General features: G+C 36.5%; 1 protein-coding gene across 1 annotated transcript in view; it reads right to left on the bottom strand.

Moving 5' to 3' along the window:
- The window catches only part of LOC311076109 (ras-related protein Rab-38-like), a 39,258-nt gene that overhangs the window by 14,571 nt on the left and 4,549 nt on the right, over positions 1-20,138 (bottom strand). The window contains exons 3-7 of the mRNA XM_084104007.1: positions 12,822-13,071; positions 5,704-5,939; positions 3,802-4,048; positions 3,409-3,577; positions 2,605-2,731 (exon numbers count right to left, since the gene is read on the bottom strand). Of these exons, the coding sequence (XP_083960133.1) occupies positions 2,605-2,731; positions 3,409-3,577; positions 3,802-4,048; positions 5,704-5,939; positions 12,822-13,071 (1,029 nt within the window). The remainder of the gene's footprint in view (positions 1-2,604; positions 2,732-3,408; positions 3,578-3,801; positions 4,049-5,703; positions 5,940-12,821; positions 13,072-20,138) is intronic.

Here is a 20,138-nt window from a genome sequence, read left to right as displayed (position 1 = left end):
ACCGCAGCCAAACCCAGAGCCCAGCTCACCACCACCCCTAACCATGGAGACGACAACGCCAGAGCCCCCCGCAGATGGAGAGCTTCCGCCCACCGCGAACCCTGAGTATGACGACAGTGCCTAATAACGCCCCGGAGCGGAAGTCAGACCAGGGGTGTGAGCCGGCAAACATTGTCCTGGTGGAGCTTGACACAGAGGACTGGCTGATCGATTGGGACTCTGAAGCTGTGCGTCCCACCCTGTCCCACCCTGAACTTTCATTATCAGAGTCATCAGCAGAACTATCATCAGCGCTGGTTCTAGCCAGTGGAGAAACGGTATCATCGTTCAGCAAAAACACCAAATAACACTACTGATCCCTTCAAACTTACCTCTGTCACCATCACTGCAAAGCTCAGCCAGTCCTCCAGCCCCGCCTCTGCTGGATGCCTGCAGCCCTTTGCCTTCCCTGGTGACGCCTTGCAGCGACGTGAAGCCTCAGGTCATGCTACCACCTGCCTGGCCTGAGCGAGGGGATCCTTTGGCTCCGCCTCCGGCCTCTGATTCCTTCACTCCACCTCGTCCTGTCGACCTGTCGGCTTCGCTTTGGCTCCTCCCTCCCTTGGCTCCACCAGAGACCCTCATATCTCCGGCTCCACCTTGGTCAGCCGTTACCCTGCCTGTGCCTCGGAATTATGAGCCATCCGCGGCACTCCGTCTCTCCACCCCATCGGTTCCAGCGGGCTCCGCCTTCTCTCCTGGATCCTCGAGCACTCGGGCTTCACCTCGAACACTCGTCACTGCACCCTTGCCTTGGTTTCCAGAGCCAGCGATGTCACTCAAGCCCATCAGCTCTCCGTCTGCGCCATGGGATCCCCTAACATCGGCTCTGTCTTCGTCGGTCGTCCCACGGATGTCGTCGGCCACGTCAACACCTTGGCTCCTCCCTCCACGTGCTATCGTCATGGCTTGAGCTCTGGGTCATCACCACCCGGCTAATCCATCATCTCCTCCTTGACTTCTTCCTCCATCACCTCCTTGGTCTGTCCTGCCTGCTTTTACCAGCCCTTCACAATCTCCTCTCATCAGCCCTTCATCGGCTCCTTGTACACCCTCCCAAGCCCCCACCTTTCCTCCCTGACCACATCTGTTACATGTTCTCCTTTGTCTCAGTTTCCAGTTAATCATTAGTTTATATGGACACTGATTAATCATCACACCTGCTTATGATTTAGTTCAATATCTCTGTCTATTTAAGTTTGTATCACTCATGGTCCAGTATTGTTTGTGCGTAGCACACAGTTTCGTGTTGTTTGCTTGTGTTGAATAAATCTAGCTGATATTGGGAAATACTTATTCTGGAATACTTATTGGGGAATACCTTCATCTTTCATCTTCCAAATACAAATCTAGGTTAATAAATATATATTTATTATATATATTTATATATATAATACATGAGTGTATTTATTAATTACTCAAGTATTGCTCGATTTTAGTTAATGATACCGAATGCACTGATTAGTGTTAACATATTATATTGTAAAGTTTTACCATTTACTCTTGATTATGAGAATTTTAGCGTCTACATATTAGCTAGATCAGCTTGAAAAATACAGTTTTTAAGAGGAATACGATTTATAGATTATCATGACAGAATATGCTAATCAATGACTAGAAGATAACTACACATAAGCTACATAAATTCATCAACTAACCAATCAGAAATGTTGTCTACATGTTGTCACTTCTTCTTGAGTCTCTCCATCATTGTCAGACTCCGGTTTAAACATAAAAGGCTAAAAGTTTTTTACATTTTCAGTGCATGTCTGTGTGAGGTACTCGAAGCTGCTAAGGACGCAAGCTGTTGTAGCTCCGCCCTCTGTGCTGGGAGCAGCAGCTCATTTGCATTTAAAGAGACACAAAAAATGCGTTTTTGCTCACCATCAAAAAGTAACAATTTTAACATGCTATATAAAAATATCTGTGGGGTATTTTGAGCTAAAACTTCACATACACAATCTGGGGACATCAAAGACTTATTTTACATCTTGTGAAAAGGGCATTATACCACCCCTTTAATTTTAAGTGAGACTGTAGCCGCCACATTGAACATTTGGATTTCTCCTATTTATATATTTACATGTGCGCCATCTTTGCTACAGAGTCTTTGTACAGTGCATAAACTATATTGAAGATCCTTGTAAAATAAATATATGGTATAAAATAAACTGCTACTAAATGTCGAAAATTGGCACTCAGGCTCTCGCATGAATAGCAGAGAGGCCTCGGCTCTCAGTAATGTACTACATGCTGAGAGACTGCTGCTACAGGGCTTACGCTTGACAGCAATTCTGGAACATTCTGACGGGCACCCCCGCCAAGTCCAAATCTCTGTTTTTGGCATTAAGTTGCCATGGTCCAGATTCTCAAATAACGCTCTAAGAGATAAATGGGTCTCCTATGTTATTCCGTGACCCAGATACTTATATCACACACTGTTGTACAAGATGATAAGCTTATGTGGCTGGTCTAAGCATTTTAGAATCATGGGTAAAAGACGGTTGTGACTTCTAGATTAACTACAAGAAGAACATTTTGCTCTGAAAGTGGATGTAGAATCACCTGTGAGGTCATCTGTAGGCCAGGATCCAAGCTCACACGCACGGCAGGTGTATTCATCAAACACAAACTCGTTTTCTTTACACGGAGTGCAGGTCCAGCAGCAGCTCACCTCACCTTTACGGATAACCTGAGGTGGTCAGAACAGACCAGTCATGTTATAGTTTTTTTGTGAAGAAAATGCTTGCTCTCAAAGCCACCACCACAAAGCTATATTGTTGTGGGTGGTTGCAGCGCACCTCTATGTGGTTAATAAGGGGTTCTAAGTGGTTTTTAGTGCATTGATATGTGGTTCCTAAGGTGTTTTGAGTGGCTAAAGTTCCACCTCCAAGTTTAGATGATAGTCTCCTCCTTAAAGATGGCTCAGACTCTTGCATAAGTCTGTATCTGGATTTTTTTTTTTGCGCTTTGCAATCAAAAATGTAAGTCACACTCAAATTTGTAATTCTGCTGAAAACACCTCTCCTATTAAGCCACATGATTAGAGATATCAGGTTTTTGAGGAAAAAAAGGCTATATTAAGGCATCTTTACACAGCTGACTTAAGGCTGCTTTGTGCCTGCTCAAAATTCTGTGTAAAACACATTGCAGCATAAAAGCCAGACTAAATTATGCCTGCTCTGATCCACCTAAGCCCCTTGTATAACAATATGCAGTTAGAACTGCTGTGTAAATTACATTAATGCCACCTCTGAGCAACATTAAACAGTCTGTGTAAAGTCTGTGTATTTCAAAAAAAAAAAAACACACATACACACTCACATAACACATTTTTCTTTACAAAGATTCCTTCACTGCATTTTTCACCTTTATCTGAGCTTTTTCACAGGGATCACTGCACACTGATCTGATGATGGCACTGCTGTTGGCCCAAATCTCCTCGTCATCCATCTTCAGCCCACTGTTGTCCCAGCTGCCCACGTGGATATAGCTATAGTCCTCCTCACTCATCTGTTTAAAGTTCATGATCTCATACCTAAAACACATGTAAAAGCAATGTCATGGGCGTGAAATGGTTAACCTAGAGTCATTCTTAAAACCATCAACATGGTTTGCCCATACAGCCATTCAGTCTGAAGGAAGATACTTTTGAAAATTACTTCACAATGACATCAGCGAGAGATTGTTTTCATTATCTTTGAAAGGAGTTTAGAAGCACATTCTGACTTGTGAATGGAGCAGAATATGAAAGATTCCTACCTCCCCGGGGAGTCTCCGTTCTCATCAAACAGCACTACTTCTCCCGAGACACCACTGAAGTTTGTCCTCATGAGGAATTCTAAGAGTTTACCTCCATCAATCGGCCGCATGGCTTCACAGAGGCCTGCATAGCCTGGACACAGAGACTTCTGCATGGCGTGCAGGCCGTAAGCCATAGAGTAGATGGCATTGATCACAAAGCCCATCTTCGTGTCCTGAGCATACTGGTGTCGGAGCAACTCTTTCTCTGTGAAATGGTGTAGTGAAAACAAACAATGAAACAAACAATATATTGAATTCTAAAGTCACTTTTTTTATTAATATCGATTCAGTGCTTTCATCTGCCATGGTAATGTCTTTATCATCATTTGGGGGCTTTTCTCAGCATATACTGATATTTTGTAATTCATTTGATAACATTTTTGTTGAAAGATGAATAAATGGACGAATGGATGAATAGATCAAGTAATGAAAGGATGAATGGATGATAGATGGATGAATAGATAAATTGATGGAATAAAAGACATGGACAGATAAATGGATTGATGGACAGATAGACTATAGATGGATGAATTAATGGATGGATAATGAATAGTTGAATGAACAGATGGAATGAAAGACTGCTACATGAATGGATGGATGGATGATAGATGATGGATGGATGGATGAATGATAGATGAATGGACAACTGGATGGATGATGAATAGCTGAATGAATTGATGGAATAAAATACTAATGTATAGATGGGTGGATGGATGAATGTATAGATAAATGGATGGATAAATGAATGATGAATAGTTGAATGAACAGATAGAATGAAAGACAGCAACACAGATGGATGGATGATAGCTGATGGATGGATGAATGAATAGATGAATGACAACTGGATGGATGACGAATAGCTGAATTCAGTGATGGAATAAAATACTAATGTATAGATGGGCGGGTGGATGGATGGATGGATAGATGGATGGATAATAATAATGATATTAAATTGTATTTGTAGTGCGCCTTTTTAAAACTCAAAGCACTACAACATGTGCAGAACAAAATAACAAATCAAACAAAAAAAGAATTACTATAAAAAAAATACACAGTAATACATTATAAATTAAAAGCTTAAAAAGATACGTCTTAAGAAGCAGAATTCCTAATAGATGCAGGTAATGAGTTCTATAACTTAGGCGCATGGATGGATGGATGACTGGATGGATAGTGAATAGCTGAATGAATAGATGAAATGCAAGATGGGTGGGTGGATGGATGGATGGATGGATGGATGGATGGATGGATGGATGGATGGATGGATGGATGGATGAATGGATGAATGGATGGATGGACGACTGGATGGATGGATGGATGGATGAATGAATGAATTGAATGAATAGATGCAATGAAAGATGGGTGATTGGATGGATGGATGGATGGATAGATGGACAACTGGATGGATGGATAGATTGAATAACTGATGGATGGTGTATGGATGTATGGATGGATGGATGGATGGATGGATGGATGTATGGATGGATGGATGGATGGATGGATGGATGGATGAAATAATGAGCAGGCAGACAGATAGACAGGTGGATGGACAGACATATATATATATATAGATATATATATATAGATAGATAGAGAGAGAGAGAGAGAGAGAGAGAGAGAGAGAAAGAGAGAGAGAGAGAGAGATGATAGATAAACAGATCAACTGATGGAAAAACAAATGGATGTATACGGTATATGGTTGGATGGATGGATGGATGGATGGATGGATGGATTGACAGACAGATGGAGGGATGGATGCATGCATGCATGGATGGATGAACTGATAAAGACAAGAGTTAAAATGTCCTAAAATCATGTAAGCTGTGGGTCTGTCATGGTCAGAGATCATCTTCCACTCACTGGTGCAGGTCTTGTTGTATTTGAGACTCTCTTGAGGATGACCCTTCAGTCGGCACTGGAAGCGGTGCTGCCAGAACTCGACGAACCAGGGGTCCCGGAGGTTGGTGTCCGGCTGCAGGTTCAGGTAGTAATCATCGAACCATGTGACGTAAGCAGACTGAAGCTTGATAGTGATTCCTCCAGCTGCCTCCCTCTGGAAGCCATCAGTGACATCATAGCGGTCAGCCCAGCCGTCGCTGCAAAGTGTGCAAGAGACAAGTGAGTAATGAACGGCTTTTTTATAGAACAAACTCCCTTGAGACACAGACAGGGAGCCTCCCAGTCCAAACTGACCCACATAACAGCCAAAGCCCAGTAGTTATTATGACCAGGTTACACTACGAATTAGGTCTTGAGGACACAGCCGGCCAGTATTTCATACTGACAGTACTGTCACAGACTCTGGCGGGTATAATAAACCTCTCCATGAGATGGATATGCTCCAAGGCTTCCCTATTAAGCAACAAAGGGATCTTTGGATGACAAGAGATTAATCTATTTTCGTCCTCCTCTTTAATACAAACACACACAAAATAAATGATACTTTTCAGCATCCTCTCCATCTATATGTTCTCTAACACTTCCTAAACTCACGGCGCTAAATGTTACACAACTCAGCAGTGTGTGGGAGGTATCATTTTTGTTCTCATGGTAGGTAAGGAGAGGCTTTCATAACTTGTCCTTGGAGGCAAAAGCAATGGGAGGGAAAGCATAGAGGAGCATGTAAGCAGGAGCTTGAATCATCTCATGGAAAAGAGCTGAACAGCTCAGTAAACCCACACACTGACCCCAGCGGGTCAGCCTCCCTCTGCCCACTGCTCCTGCAGGAAAACTTACAAAGACAACAAAAATGCCAAAGCAACCGCGCCACAGTCTTTACAAAGATGTCTGACAGCATTTACAGCACATTAAAGCATCATGTGCATACTGCAAAATGATGCTGGGGCGATTTACGGAATATTTGATTTTATATTGGTGCCAAATAATATTAATCAACAAACAGGACATTTCTCTCTTGCTCTTTGTGTTATAACTTGCGTAGGTGACATTAAAGCTATTTTAACAGTACATGAATACAGTACATGGATCTTTTGAACGGTCAGTTTAAGTGAAACGGTTTAAATGAACACTGATTCAATTGATTTGGGTCTGATAAAAGTTCCTCAGGTTGAATGATTAAAAAATACCCTAAAAACCAAATCAGTTCAAATACAATAATAATATCAAGCTTGAATATCTTCTGGAAAATAAAGTGTGAAAAATATTGAGAATTTTTTTTTTTTTTTGTCACAGAGCCTATGTATGTATATATGACTATGGTTAGACTTCATAAAATGTCTATATCAATAAAAACATTTATTACGTTTACATGTGCATAAAGAATATTGATTCATTTTATTTCTATTATTTTATTCAACCAGATACAGAACTTGTATAGCATAAAAACAAAAACACCAAATCTGGATTTAGTGAGAATTAAAAATGAAAAATAAAGAATAAAATAAATAAATAATAATAATTATAAAAAGATATACGCTTTATACATCAGTGTTTCAGGAAAAACATGTCTGTGGGCGTTTCACGTTTTGGAATCTACACGAATCACAGTTTTAATCCGTTAACAATTAGCCCACAGAGGAATGACACACACACGCCTATGTGGGATGCTGCTGTATTAAGGACAGAAAATAATAACACATTTACACCAACAAATGCTGCAAATAAGCTGCAAAGTGATTAAATTAGGTTACATTTTTATCCATCCCCGGGGTGGAGTCCGATCAGCCCTCATCAGCCATGGATCAGCTCTTGTGCACACTTCACTGATGAACAATTCGACAGATAATACAACAGAATACAATGCAGTGTCCTCTCACTCACTACAGACAGATGGCTGGGCACAGTCTGCAAACTGCTCGTTAGTAAATAATTGAAAGCCATTCAGTTGTGAAACGGCAGAGCTCGGACATCACTGCTTTCGTGGCTGTCAATAGGCTGCTGAGAGCAGATGTTTTCAGATAGCCTTTCGTAACAATTGTTTTGCAAATCGGGACGATCTTTGAAGGATGAACAAAAAATGTTTTTGGTCACCATATTAAAAATAACATTTAAATTGGATAATATAAGACTTTTGAGCTTTGAAGTGCTGGAAAAAGTTTTGAAGTACTTGAAAGTCCTTGAAAAGTTCTTCATTCTTATAACAAACTGTCTCATTTTCTGGGTTATAATCAAAGCTATATGCGATTCATCTTTGGACGCACTGGACACACACTTGTCGTATTTTAAAGGGTTAGTTCACCCAAAAATGAAAATTCTGTCATTAATTACTCACCCACAAATTAATTACAAACCAGTTTCGATCATCTTCGGAACACAAATGACGATCTTTTTGATAAAATATGAGAGATTTCTGTCCCTCCGTTGGCAGCTATGCAATGAACACTTTGATGCTTCAAAACGTTTATAAAGATATCGTAAAACTAATCCATATGAATTGAGCAAATTTTCTGAAGAGACACGGTCACTTTATATGATGAACAGATTGAATGTAGACTTTTATTCACATATAAACACTGATCATTGAACTTAAACAGAAGCGCAACCGAACCTGCTTGACGCGTGAGAACAAACCTCATTGGTTCTTGCTGAAGCTCAAATGTGCTGCTTAACACACGAGAATGAACCTCATTGGTTCTCGCATGTCAAGCGAACATGCTTGAGCTTCCGTTTATCACAACTGATGTGTGAGTTGATGAATGTTCACAAGCCTAAATTAAACCTGTTTATCATATATAGCGATTGTGTCTCTTCCAATGGAGGGACAGAAAGCTCTCAGATTTCATGAAAAAAAGATCTTGAACGAAAGTCTTACGGGTTTGAAACGACATGAGGGTGAGCAATTAATGATAGAATTTATATTTTTGGGTGAACTATCCCTTTAAGTTTGGCGCTGTTGTCAACAGCATTTTGGTTGTGTTTTGCTATGTTTTGGCTATGTCTTTGCATGAATATCAATTTCATGCATTTCAATTTGTCAAATGGCTTCAATATGTGTAGATGTGCTTGTTGTGATATTTGAGGATGGCTGCAGCAGCAGCATTCATAGAGTTAGGAAATAAAGAAAATATGAGGGACATTTGATGACGTCATAAGTTTGCCATACCTTGGCTTTTGGTGAATTGAAGCCACTGAGTAGGGTTAACGAATGAAAGCCAATGAAGCAAACATGCATATGCAGGGCATTACGTGAATGAATGAAATCAGAAAGCAGCCAAGATACCAAAGAAAGAACGTGGAGAGTTTTTAAAATGTCTTGAGACACTTTATCACTTTTGCAGCCACATAGAGATCAAGTAACTGGAACAGAGACACAGTGGCCAGATTCTCATTGAACCAAAGAAAAAAAAACCCTCAACACTCGGCTACCTTCCCTGGTGTCTGACACCTCATCAAACAAACACACACACATAAACTCATCCACTCATGAACACACAAGCACACCTCACCCACGCATACACATGGACACACACACAGTCACTGGCACCCCCATAAACATGGCATCTTCTCAGCCCATCCAGGCTGTCTGGAATGCCCCGAGGCCCAGAATACCATGACACCATTTTCTGAAATAGATCCTCTTTAAATATTCTGAAATATAGGCCTTTACCACAGAACAAATGCCATTAAACTTCACCAAAACAAAGATTTTCCAGGCGCATGCAGGTTTATATTATCCGATTACGAAGTTATTAAAGGAGCCGATCTCAAAACAATGGAGTTTGTTTATGATTTGAAAAACTATGGGCACTGAAAAAAAACGCCAAAGCAAATTATTGGATATTAAATCCGGATTAAATCAAAAATCAAAATTTCACAAAAATATTTCTTTAGAGAAGAAAAGCAAAATATTCAAAGCACATGCTTAAAAATGGTGATTTTTAGAGAGTTTAACTTGCAATTGTTACCTTAAAGAGCAGTTTTTGGTCAAAGAAATAAAGGTGAAAAAAAAATTGATGAAAAACAAAAACAAAATTAAGAAAGTCAAAATTAGAAATGTTGCCTTGGCAACTAACTGAAATACATAAGTTTCAGTTGAAATACTAAAATTACTAAAACTTAAACAGAAATAAAAATAAATTAAAGCTAAATAGAAACATTAAAAAACAAACAAAACATGATGAAAGTGAATGCTCTGAAAAATGAGAGCTAATTCTAATTATTAATAAATATTAATAAATACTACAATAGCATATAAATAATGCACTGGTATAAATTAATGTACTTTGTTGATTCAGTGTAATTAAAAATATCAGCTTCTCTCTTTCCACATATTTATGTCGCATACGTTTTACAATATTTAATAAAACCAATTCATTTAGCTGTTACCATTATTAGGTTGCCATTTCGGTTGCCAGTTGAAGGTATGATATATCAGTAATTATAAATTTTTTCCCCATCATTTACATTTAGCAGAAGGTGTTCTTATCCAGTCCATTTAATGTAAGCTCATCCTTAAAGGTGAAGCACTAAACAGAACTGCAAAGAATTATGTTTTCCCAAACGCTCCCAACAGCCCCTGCATGTCTTCCATTGTTTGGATGAACAGGTAGTCCCACCCCAAAAATACACCATTGGTTGAGACAGATATTGTTGATACTCAACTGAACTTACCTATAGGCATCTCTGCATATAAAACTGGGATAGGATAAGGAATTTTATCTTTGAAAAAAAAGACACTTCACTTTTAAGAGTCAGCGAATGCCTCAATACCAAACCGAAGAGCTCCTGAACAGAAGCAGAAATTGGAGGGATTATTCTTAGTTTAATATCTCAAAGACATAATACATTATTTCAGTCCTTAATATCCATAAGCGATTTATTAATGGAACAGTGAGAACTGAATTGGGGGTGAAGCTAAAAATAGATTTAGATGTCACACTCCAGGAGATTATAAATGGGAAGAATCATTTCTTACTTCATTTGACACTATGAATAGCACGTGCACATTTTTCAAGATGTCGATGCCAAGTCAAACTCTTAAAATACTCTTTTCACAGGATCTGTCATATACAATTATCTTTTTATAAGTCATTGAATGGGAAATAAGCAATCTTTCACAAATAGCTTAAGCGTCTATGACGTGTTTGTTAGGTAAAGTTGAAATGTAAGAGAGTTTAAGAGACAGTCTGTACTTGTTGAAACAGATACAGTGTTACAGAATTAGTTGGGTGTCACTGCACCTCTCAAGTCTTGATTACAGAGTCAATAAGCTCACTCAAGAGGAGTCATTATCATTACACGAATCAAGTGCCTATCTCTAAAACAATCATAAATCACATACCTTGCTTCAGATGATTGTTCACTATAATGGTGATGATGATGGTGATGGCAACATTTGTGGTGATAACAGACAGAAAGATGAGCCTTGCTTCCATGTTTTGATCCATCTTGATTTTGTCTCTCACACACACATACAAGCAAAGAGATGCAGATGATGATCAACAGGCGTGGGTGGACATTCAAAAGGTAAACACAGTCTCTTTGAGATACCAACAGAATTGCCTGATGCATGGTGTGGCCCTTTCTGACCCACAATATCTGTGGAAAAAGCACTAAATGGACAGAAGGTAACAGGCGGTGAAGAAGATACAGAAGAAAGGTGTCACCGGGGCTGGTTGTCACATGCGCTATATCTCATAACTACTATAATGGTTTTGAATCAAACATCCAAATACAGTATGTTTACTCTAGGACACATATATTCACACATATGCATACTTTTATAAAATTGATTAATTATAACAACAGTTTTTTTCTATCTTTCTTTTACTTTTATATTAGTACTTTGTTTTACACATTTTTGTTGTTCATTGATTAATTTTGTGCTTTATAATAAATACATTTTTGTGGAGAAACAAAAAATTAAAAGGGACATGGTGATGGAAAAAAAAAGATTTCGGTGTTCTCTCGAGAAATTTTGCGTTCGCTCACAAAATGTTTGCTTTCTCTTGAGAAAACTCCCAAACTCTTTTGTGTTCTTTGCGAGCGAACGTGAAGTTTCTCGAGGGAACGCAAATGTTTTTGAGAGAATTCAAAACCATTGAAATATATATTTTTCCATCACCATGTCCCTTTAGTGGCTCAGTAAAAACCATTAAATAGTCTGTTTTTTTAGTTTTGCATATATAGCCTCTGTTTTTTTTTTATTTATAAATTAATATTTTTATTCAGAAAGTATGCATTAATTGATCAAAAATTACAGCAAAGTTATTTATAATGTTACCAAAGATTTCTATTTCAAATAAATGCTGTTCATCAAATTCCATTCATCAAAGAAATCTTAAAAACAATTATCATGTTTCCACAACAAGATTAAGCAGCACAACTGTTTTCAACATTGATAATAAAAAGAAATGTTTCTTGAGCATCAACTCAGCATATTAGAATGATTTCTGAGGGATCACGTGACACTGAAGACTGGAGTAATGATGCTGAAAATTCAGCTTTGTCATCACAGAAATACATTACATTTTAAAACATTTAAATAGAAAATAGTTACATTGTAATATTATTTCACAATATTATTGTTTTTACTGTATTTTTGATCAAATAAATGCAGCATTTGTGAGTATAAGAAAATGTACAGACCTCAAAATAGTAGTGTATTTGATATATCAAAAGCCCAAATGTAAATTAGATGGATTCTATTTTGAAAACTTATCCCATTTGATAACATGCCGCAACAAGCAGTAACAGTGGAAATGTTTAATGAGATTGGGTAGTCATTACAAAACAGAATGTAACATCCAAACACAAATCTACTCAAAAACAAATCTACTCTGAGACATTCTCTAGAGTAACACATGTGGCAACTAGCCCTGGTCTCTCCTACAATCTTTCTCAAGTGAGTAAGCTTTCTAATACAATTTGAGAAAAAAATAGATTTGTTTTCCAAAACTGCCCAGAGTGCTTGCCGCAGGCACAATTTCAGGAGTGTTTTCTGGCTGTTTCTTTGATAAGAAAGCGTCTGTCAAGAATAGAAATCCATGTGTATGGAGTACACGTGTTTGGTTACTCACCTGCCGACCAACAGGAACTCTCCAACTAGGCGGCGGCGTCTCATGGCCATGAGGATGCCACGCACGGTCATGCCCTCGCAGAAGCACGCCACCACACGGGCTTTGGGCAGGTGGCTTCTGAGCTTATCGAGAAGACGGTCAAAACTCTGTTCTCCAGCATTGCTGTAGATCTTGTCAGAGTGGGCGATACAGATGCCCTCCTTTGCTGCCATGTCTTTGAAGGCCTCCATTCCACTCTCACCATAGTTCCCTGAAGATTGAGAAATTGAACGATATATATATATAATGATAATTTATATAGTTCTGTATTAGATTATATTACAGTAGTGGCCAAAAATGATGTCCAGAGGGGATATCTATTTTTAATGACCTACGAGTTCAATTAAACCATCAAAATGTGAGGAAAATTGGATAATTTTAAAGCATTTTAAATATGAGGGAGAACAAAACTAAACTTGGTTAAGGTATGTAACTGACTAAATTATTTGGCAAACTACAGCTGTCACGTGGAGTTGAGGAGGAAGATGAAGGAAGTGAGTGAACAGATAGCTTGCCACTTAAAGATACTTTATTTAACACAACAAAACAAGGAAGAGTTATCCAAACAAGAGAAAATCCAGGCCAGAGAAAAACGAACAGAACAAACTGTGAGCTTAAATACAAGAGATAACAAGCAACTCAACAAGAACCAGGTGTACCAATCTGTAACCATGACAACTTATGAGGAATAGGAACACAGGAAACTAAAGGCAGCATATGAAAACAAGGAAGGTAAACTAATAATTAACTGGAACAAACACAGTGACAAAATAAAACTAAATTAAATTAAACTAATTAAACTAAACATGACAATAATGTGACAAATTGACTACAACATAATCAGTTATTAATATTTTGTTGGATCTCTTGTTTTTGCATGTGTTAATAATTTATTTGTTTATTTGTATATCATTGCATGTTTAATTGCGTTTTCACAAATAAAACAACTGACTCCAAGCACAATCTACCCAAAATGCTTGCAAAATCTGTAACGATATTTGAATAAAGGGTGAATATGTCAATTTTACTTGGCCGGACATCACTTTTTGCCATTATATTATATTGTATTGCATTTTTTTAAATATTATATTATATATTTTTATATTATATTATATTATATTATATTATATTATATTATATTATATTATATTATATTATATTATATTATATTATAAAATGCATTTATTTATGTTGTGCTTATATTATATAAGTGTCTGAAAAATATATTATATGATTTATTATATTATATATAATATTATATTAGCATTTTGATTAAACATTGATTCAATAAAATATTTATATAAAATAAGTCATTGTGTTTTTAATATAAATTGCACAGCTATAATGTAACTCTGTGACAGCAATAGATGTCACAAACATGTTGATTGGTGCACAAAACAATCCACACTAAAATGTGATGCTCAACCTGTCAAAATCATGCTGAAATGACTTGGTTAAAATCTTCAGGGGGAAATGAGTCATAGTTGCTACTCACAGTTAAGAACAGCACAAGGTTTGACTGACATTCTCACATTTTATTCTCATCATTTTTTCTTCTGGTGTTTAGAAATAATATATATCCTATTTTTTCCTTATTACCAGAAAATGATGAATGGGCCAGTGGAGGAAAGCGTGAGATTATGTGAGTTTCTCAATAGAACATTGAACACTATTTTGAGAGATCATGGAAATGTAGATTTCTCATGAAATTACCCTTTCAAGCAGTTCTGTTGAACAAAAAAGTAATGTAATGTCAGATTTACTGCAAAGACTCCAAAATAATCATCTATATTCTATAAAAGTGTCCATGTTCTGTGCTTTGCTTCCTGTATATATTTAGTAAGAAACATAAATAGATTTCACTTTTTCATGCTTAGAAAAACTAATGAAAAACAGGCCATGGTGCCCCTCTTTCACAAAGCGTCAGGGGTAAACTCCCCCAATTTACATAAAAATCAGGTCACCTACTTTTGTGTGAGGAATGTTCCCAGTCTTCACGCATTTTATGAGGTGCGAATTTGATACAATTGCAGAGATGGCTTGATAAAAAGCAAACATACAGCTTAATTTCATCCCCCCAAAACATTACTTTCACAGTTTCTTCCAAATCAATGCACAAAAAAATCTTAATTATACCCAAGAGTATGAGCACTGGTAATGAAGATTATCAGTGATTGAGCTTTATTAATTAAAAAAATAAAATAAAAATCAGTACATCAGCAGTGAGCGTAGTGGTTAACAGTCTGGACTTGTAACCTAAAGGTTGCAGGTTCAAATTTTGCAGGGGTGTTAAGTCTCTGAGATGCCCTATCACCACTGCGTCCCAAAGGAAAGCATTTAACCCCAGTTCGCTATTAGCATTCCAGCGAGTACGCTGTGTTTGTCAAGGGGAAAACTGTCCATTGTTATTCATCCTAACATGAAAGTTTCGAGGAACTGTACCAACTGTACAGGAACTGTACTGTTATGCAGTACATTTTAGTGTGTTCTCATTAATAATGTCTCAATATATTAATAATGTACATTGCCATTCAAATGCTTGGGGTGCAAGATTAAAGATGAAATATATATATATATATATATATATATATATATATATGTATATATATGAAGAGTTCAGATGCAAAAGCCTCTAAGTGCCATCTGAAATTTTTCGCATTTTTATAAAGCTTGTATATTTAAGTTCAGTAATTTCACTTAAATGACAATAGGTAATTTGCAACTTAAATATACAAGCTTGATAAAAATGATCATTCTAGAAGAAAATTTCAGATGGCACTTAGAGGCTTTTGCATCCGAACTCTTCATATATATATACATATATTATTAAATTGATTAAAAGTAACAGTAAAGCCAATTATAATGTTTTGTTTTATTGTTATTAAATGCTATTTCAAATCAATGCTGTTCTTTTAAAATTTCTGTTCATCAATGAATCATGGTTTCCACAAAAATATTACGCATCAAGGCTGTTTTTAACATTAATAATAATAAATGTTTTCTGAGCAGCAAATCAGCATATTATAATGATTTCTGAAATTATTTAGAATGATGTGACACTGAAGACTGGAGCAATGATGCTGAAAATTCAGCTTTGCCATCACAGGAATAAATTACATTATTACAATTGCAAATAAGTTATTTCAAATAATAACAGTTGTAATAATATTTCACAATATTACTGTTTTACTGTACTTAATAAATGCAGAAATGGTGAGCATAAGAGAATAAAGAGAGAATCTTAGCAACCCCAAACTTTTGAAAAGTATAGTGTCTTGTCTGTATGATAAAATGTGAAATATTAGCTAGTATTGTAACACTTTACCTAGCTTTAAATGTTGTTTTGTAATCTTTTAACTAACAAATGCCAATTAATGACAAAAAACAGCAACAACGCAAGCATCAGTATGTATTAGTAATGGATTTGATGGATTCTGCAATGTTTTGTGGTTTGCCTCACTATAAAACGTTCTAAAATGTTTGCTACAATTACAGAAATCAGTACGATAATATCGAAATTTGGAAAAATAAAAACAAAACCAACAGAATGATTTCTCAATCCCTCACCGAGCAATGACAGGTTATTTAGCACCAGACATTCTGTTTACTTTAATGCCATTGTGTAAATTATCATATATGTGTGTCACCCATGTATAACTTCATGACTTTCAAATGCATCTCATCCTTCTGATGAATAAGATTTGAGAAATGCACTTCCAAATGCGCACGATTCCATCTCTAATCTCTCTCCCCAAGGAAGGACTTCTTCAAATCTTTCACTCCATTCCTCTCTGCCAGTTCGGTGAATTCATTCTCTTGCTGCGCTCAAACTTCACTAGAACCTTCTGTCTCAGATAAAAATGGATATATAATTTAAAAAATCGGAGTTACATAATATCTTCCGGGCATTTCATCGATAAAGAGCAGTAATCAAGTGGTCTCAAAATCCAATTGGTTGATCATAAGAAGCGATAACAAATGTGGCTAATATGACCTCTGCACACAGTAACAGATATTTTGATGACGTCAACTGTCTCTTTCCCTCCTACAGAGAGACAGACACTGCAGACAAGTCTTTAAACAGTGTGTTCACTCAAACGGGAAAATTCATTAAACGCCCACAGACAGTGAAAACAGAGCTAAAGATGTAAATGATCGTCATGGTCGCCTTTCAGTTAATGATTTCTGTTTGTTCTGTGATCTGTCATGAGGCCAAAAAAAGGCCAAAACAAAAGCACAGCAGCAACACAATAAGTGAACGTGGCTATTAACCATTCATTCTGTGTGCGCTGTGTGCAAACATCAAAGACACTCTTGAACATGATGAAACAATAGATAGACAAATCTGCAGGAAGGGATGATTCTGCTTGGCACGTCATTTTGCACATCAATACCTTAATGCAGTAAATCTCACTATTATGTACAAAGCTTTCATTACTGCAAAACATGTTTGTCGAAACCATCACCCACTTTCTCAAAACCTTAAACAGAAAACCAAATCTTCAAACTACACTCAGAGAACATCTGACTCCTCTGGCAAAATCAAACAATTGCCTCAAAAGCATTTTATCTGTGCTCAAAATCAAATAATGCTTACCGATCATACACATAGCGATATTATATAATATTATAAACGCTCATTATACACTACATCAAAAAACTTACAGTAGAAAGGTGAACAAATTGGATACTGTATGCACTGCAAGTATAGCATTGTACTGAATACTGTATAGTAGGCCTATTGAATGTCTGTATATTCAGCACTTGCATACTGTAAAAATACAGTGACCCGACTGCAAAAGCCAAAAAGGTTAAAGGGGTGGTTGATTATGATTTCACTTTTTTAACTTTAGTTAGTGTGTAATGTTGCTGTTTGAGCATAAATAACATCTGCAAAGTTACAACGCTCAAAGTTCAAAGCAAAGGGAGATATTTTCTTTTGCAGAAATCGCATTTTAAGGACTAAAAAGAACGGCTGGCAACGGAAATGTCGTCTTTTGCCAGGCAAAGGGAAAAACCCTCTGGAATGCCAGATCCAGCCTTGACAACATTCTGCACACCTTGCTCTTTCTCATCCTCCTTGTTCACCACCTCTTACACATACTCTTCCTCCTCTCCCTCTTACATCGTTTCCATCCATTGTTTGTATAAACATTCAGTGCAACATTTGAGTCAATTTAGGCACTCTGAACGGACTTGTATTATGTACAGTTGGTTTGGTCACATCATTAGAAACAAGTGTGAACAATTTTGAGTCGTTGAGTGTAAACGATGACAACTGTGTTGTAGTTGCACAGTGCGAAATGTGTTTTAGTGAGTGAGAATGTGTTTAGAGTTTTGCAAAAAAATTGCAAATGGTGTCTTTACCTGAACTTTTTTAATGTTTTACAGAAAGAGTGATTTATTCAGCAAATTGGTTTAGGCTATTTAGAATGTGGTTCAGAAAATGTGGTTTAGTGTTTTAGCAATTCAGAGAAAACGGTAACATACTTTTTAAAAGGCATTTCAAGGGTTATTTTCATCTAAAACAAGGCAAAACACCTATTTTCCATTGGTGCTCAGTGATTGACAAGCTGGTTAAAAACCAGTCAAATCAAATCAAAACAAACATTTGGTCCATTTTATTAATATAGCCGACAAATGAGCCCAGAAATTACAAATGTCAAAGTATGATATAATAAAAAACAGGAGCTACAGAATATCCAAGCAAATAAATCAACATCATGGAGCTTTTCACAGCTCCCTGTTCTGTATGTGGGTGAAAACTGTGGTGGGCTCCACATTTAACTACCTGCTGGCAATTAACACCTGTCTGTGAGATCATCAATCTTTCAGCCAATCTGCTTGATATATACAGTTTCTAATATACAGTAAAAAACTCAAATAAAAAGGATTAAAAGCTGTAGTGCTGGGCAACGATTAACCGTGATTAATCGCATCCAAAATAAAAGTTTGTGTCTATATAATATATGTGTGTACTGTGCATAATTATTTTGCATAAATAAACACATACGCATGTATATATTTAAGAAATATTTGCATGTATATACTGTATATATATTTATACATAATTTATATTATATTTAAATAACACATTTTTCTTAAATATATAGGCCTAACTTGCATGTGTATTTATATATACAAAATAATTATACACAGTATTATGTAAACACAAACTTTTATTTTGGATTGTTGCCAGCACTACTATATAGTTATATTAAAATAAATAAATACAATTACAAGAACACCCAACAAAATTTAACTAAAATTAAAATGAAAACAAAACTAAATAAAAATAAAAACGAATTCAAAATATTTATAAAAACTACAATAGTATGATACTCCAAGATATAGAGTTTGACTTTGTGCAGTTTAAACGGTGTTAAATATTTTCTAACCAAGTATAATTTAATAAAAAAAGTACTTAAAAATAATGGATCTTGACTATATGTGGCACATTCTGCATATGAGACATACACACTTTATAAGGACTGTGATGTGTCATTTCCCTCTATGAAAAATAAAGAGATTTTGCTGTTTAGGCCTAGATAAAGGTGAACCACGACAGATAGAGTGATACATTATCACCTAAAAAAAATCCCTCTGGAAATCTCTCACTTTGAGAATGTGGAAGATTTAGCACTACCTTATGTGCTGTTGGGGATGTTTTCATCCACTACGGGGTATTTTTGAGTCTTAATTTGGCCATAACTTTCTCTGTGTTTCAGCAAATGGAATGATTTTTGGTGACAAATCTTATTTTGACACATATTTTGGGAAAATGCTTTGAAATTTTTCAAAAACTCAACAGTACACCGTGGGCAAATTTACTACCCTTTCGTTATGTTCGTGGCTGAAAACAGCCACTACTTTAAACTGCTGTAAAAATGTATCAGATAAATATTTTTTTCAATTTTTTTTGCATAAATCTATTAATCAACCTCAGTCCTGCTCAAAAATACTATTTTTTTTTTTTTAAATCAGGATTTTAACTCTTTAATTGCCAAATTCGTAAATGATGTCACCGATTTGGGAAAAAAACACACACAAAATGACTCATTTTCAATATAAAATGTGATTGTGGACTGGATTTTTTTTTACCTTTTATCACAGTCTTGGACATGTCAAAGATTAGAAACAACATTGGTTTTGATGGATTGTTAGTTTTTGTGCAGCATCAGATTTTAACTTTTTCTCCCTCATTTACTGTTCGTGGCTGTTTTTGCCCCATTGACTTCCATTATAACCACATTTTTTGATTGCAAAGCCATGACACCA

This window comes from Abramis brama (genome assembly GCF_963993115.1).
Source record: "Abramis brama genome assembly, chromosome: 25".
Taxonomy (NCBI): Eukaryota; Metazoa; Chordata; class Actinopteri; order Cypriniformes; family Leuciscidae; genus Abramis; species Abramis brama.
Note: the sequence above shows the minus strand (reverse complement) of the source record. Positions and strands in the feature narration are given on the sequence as shown.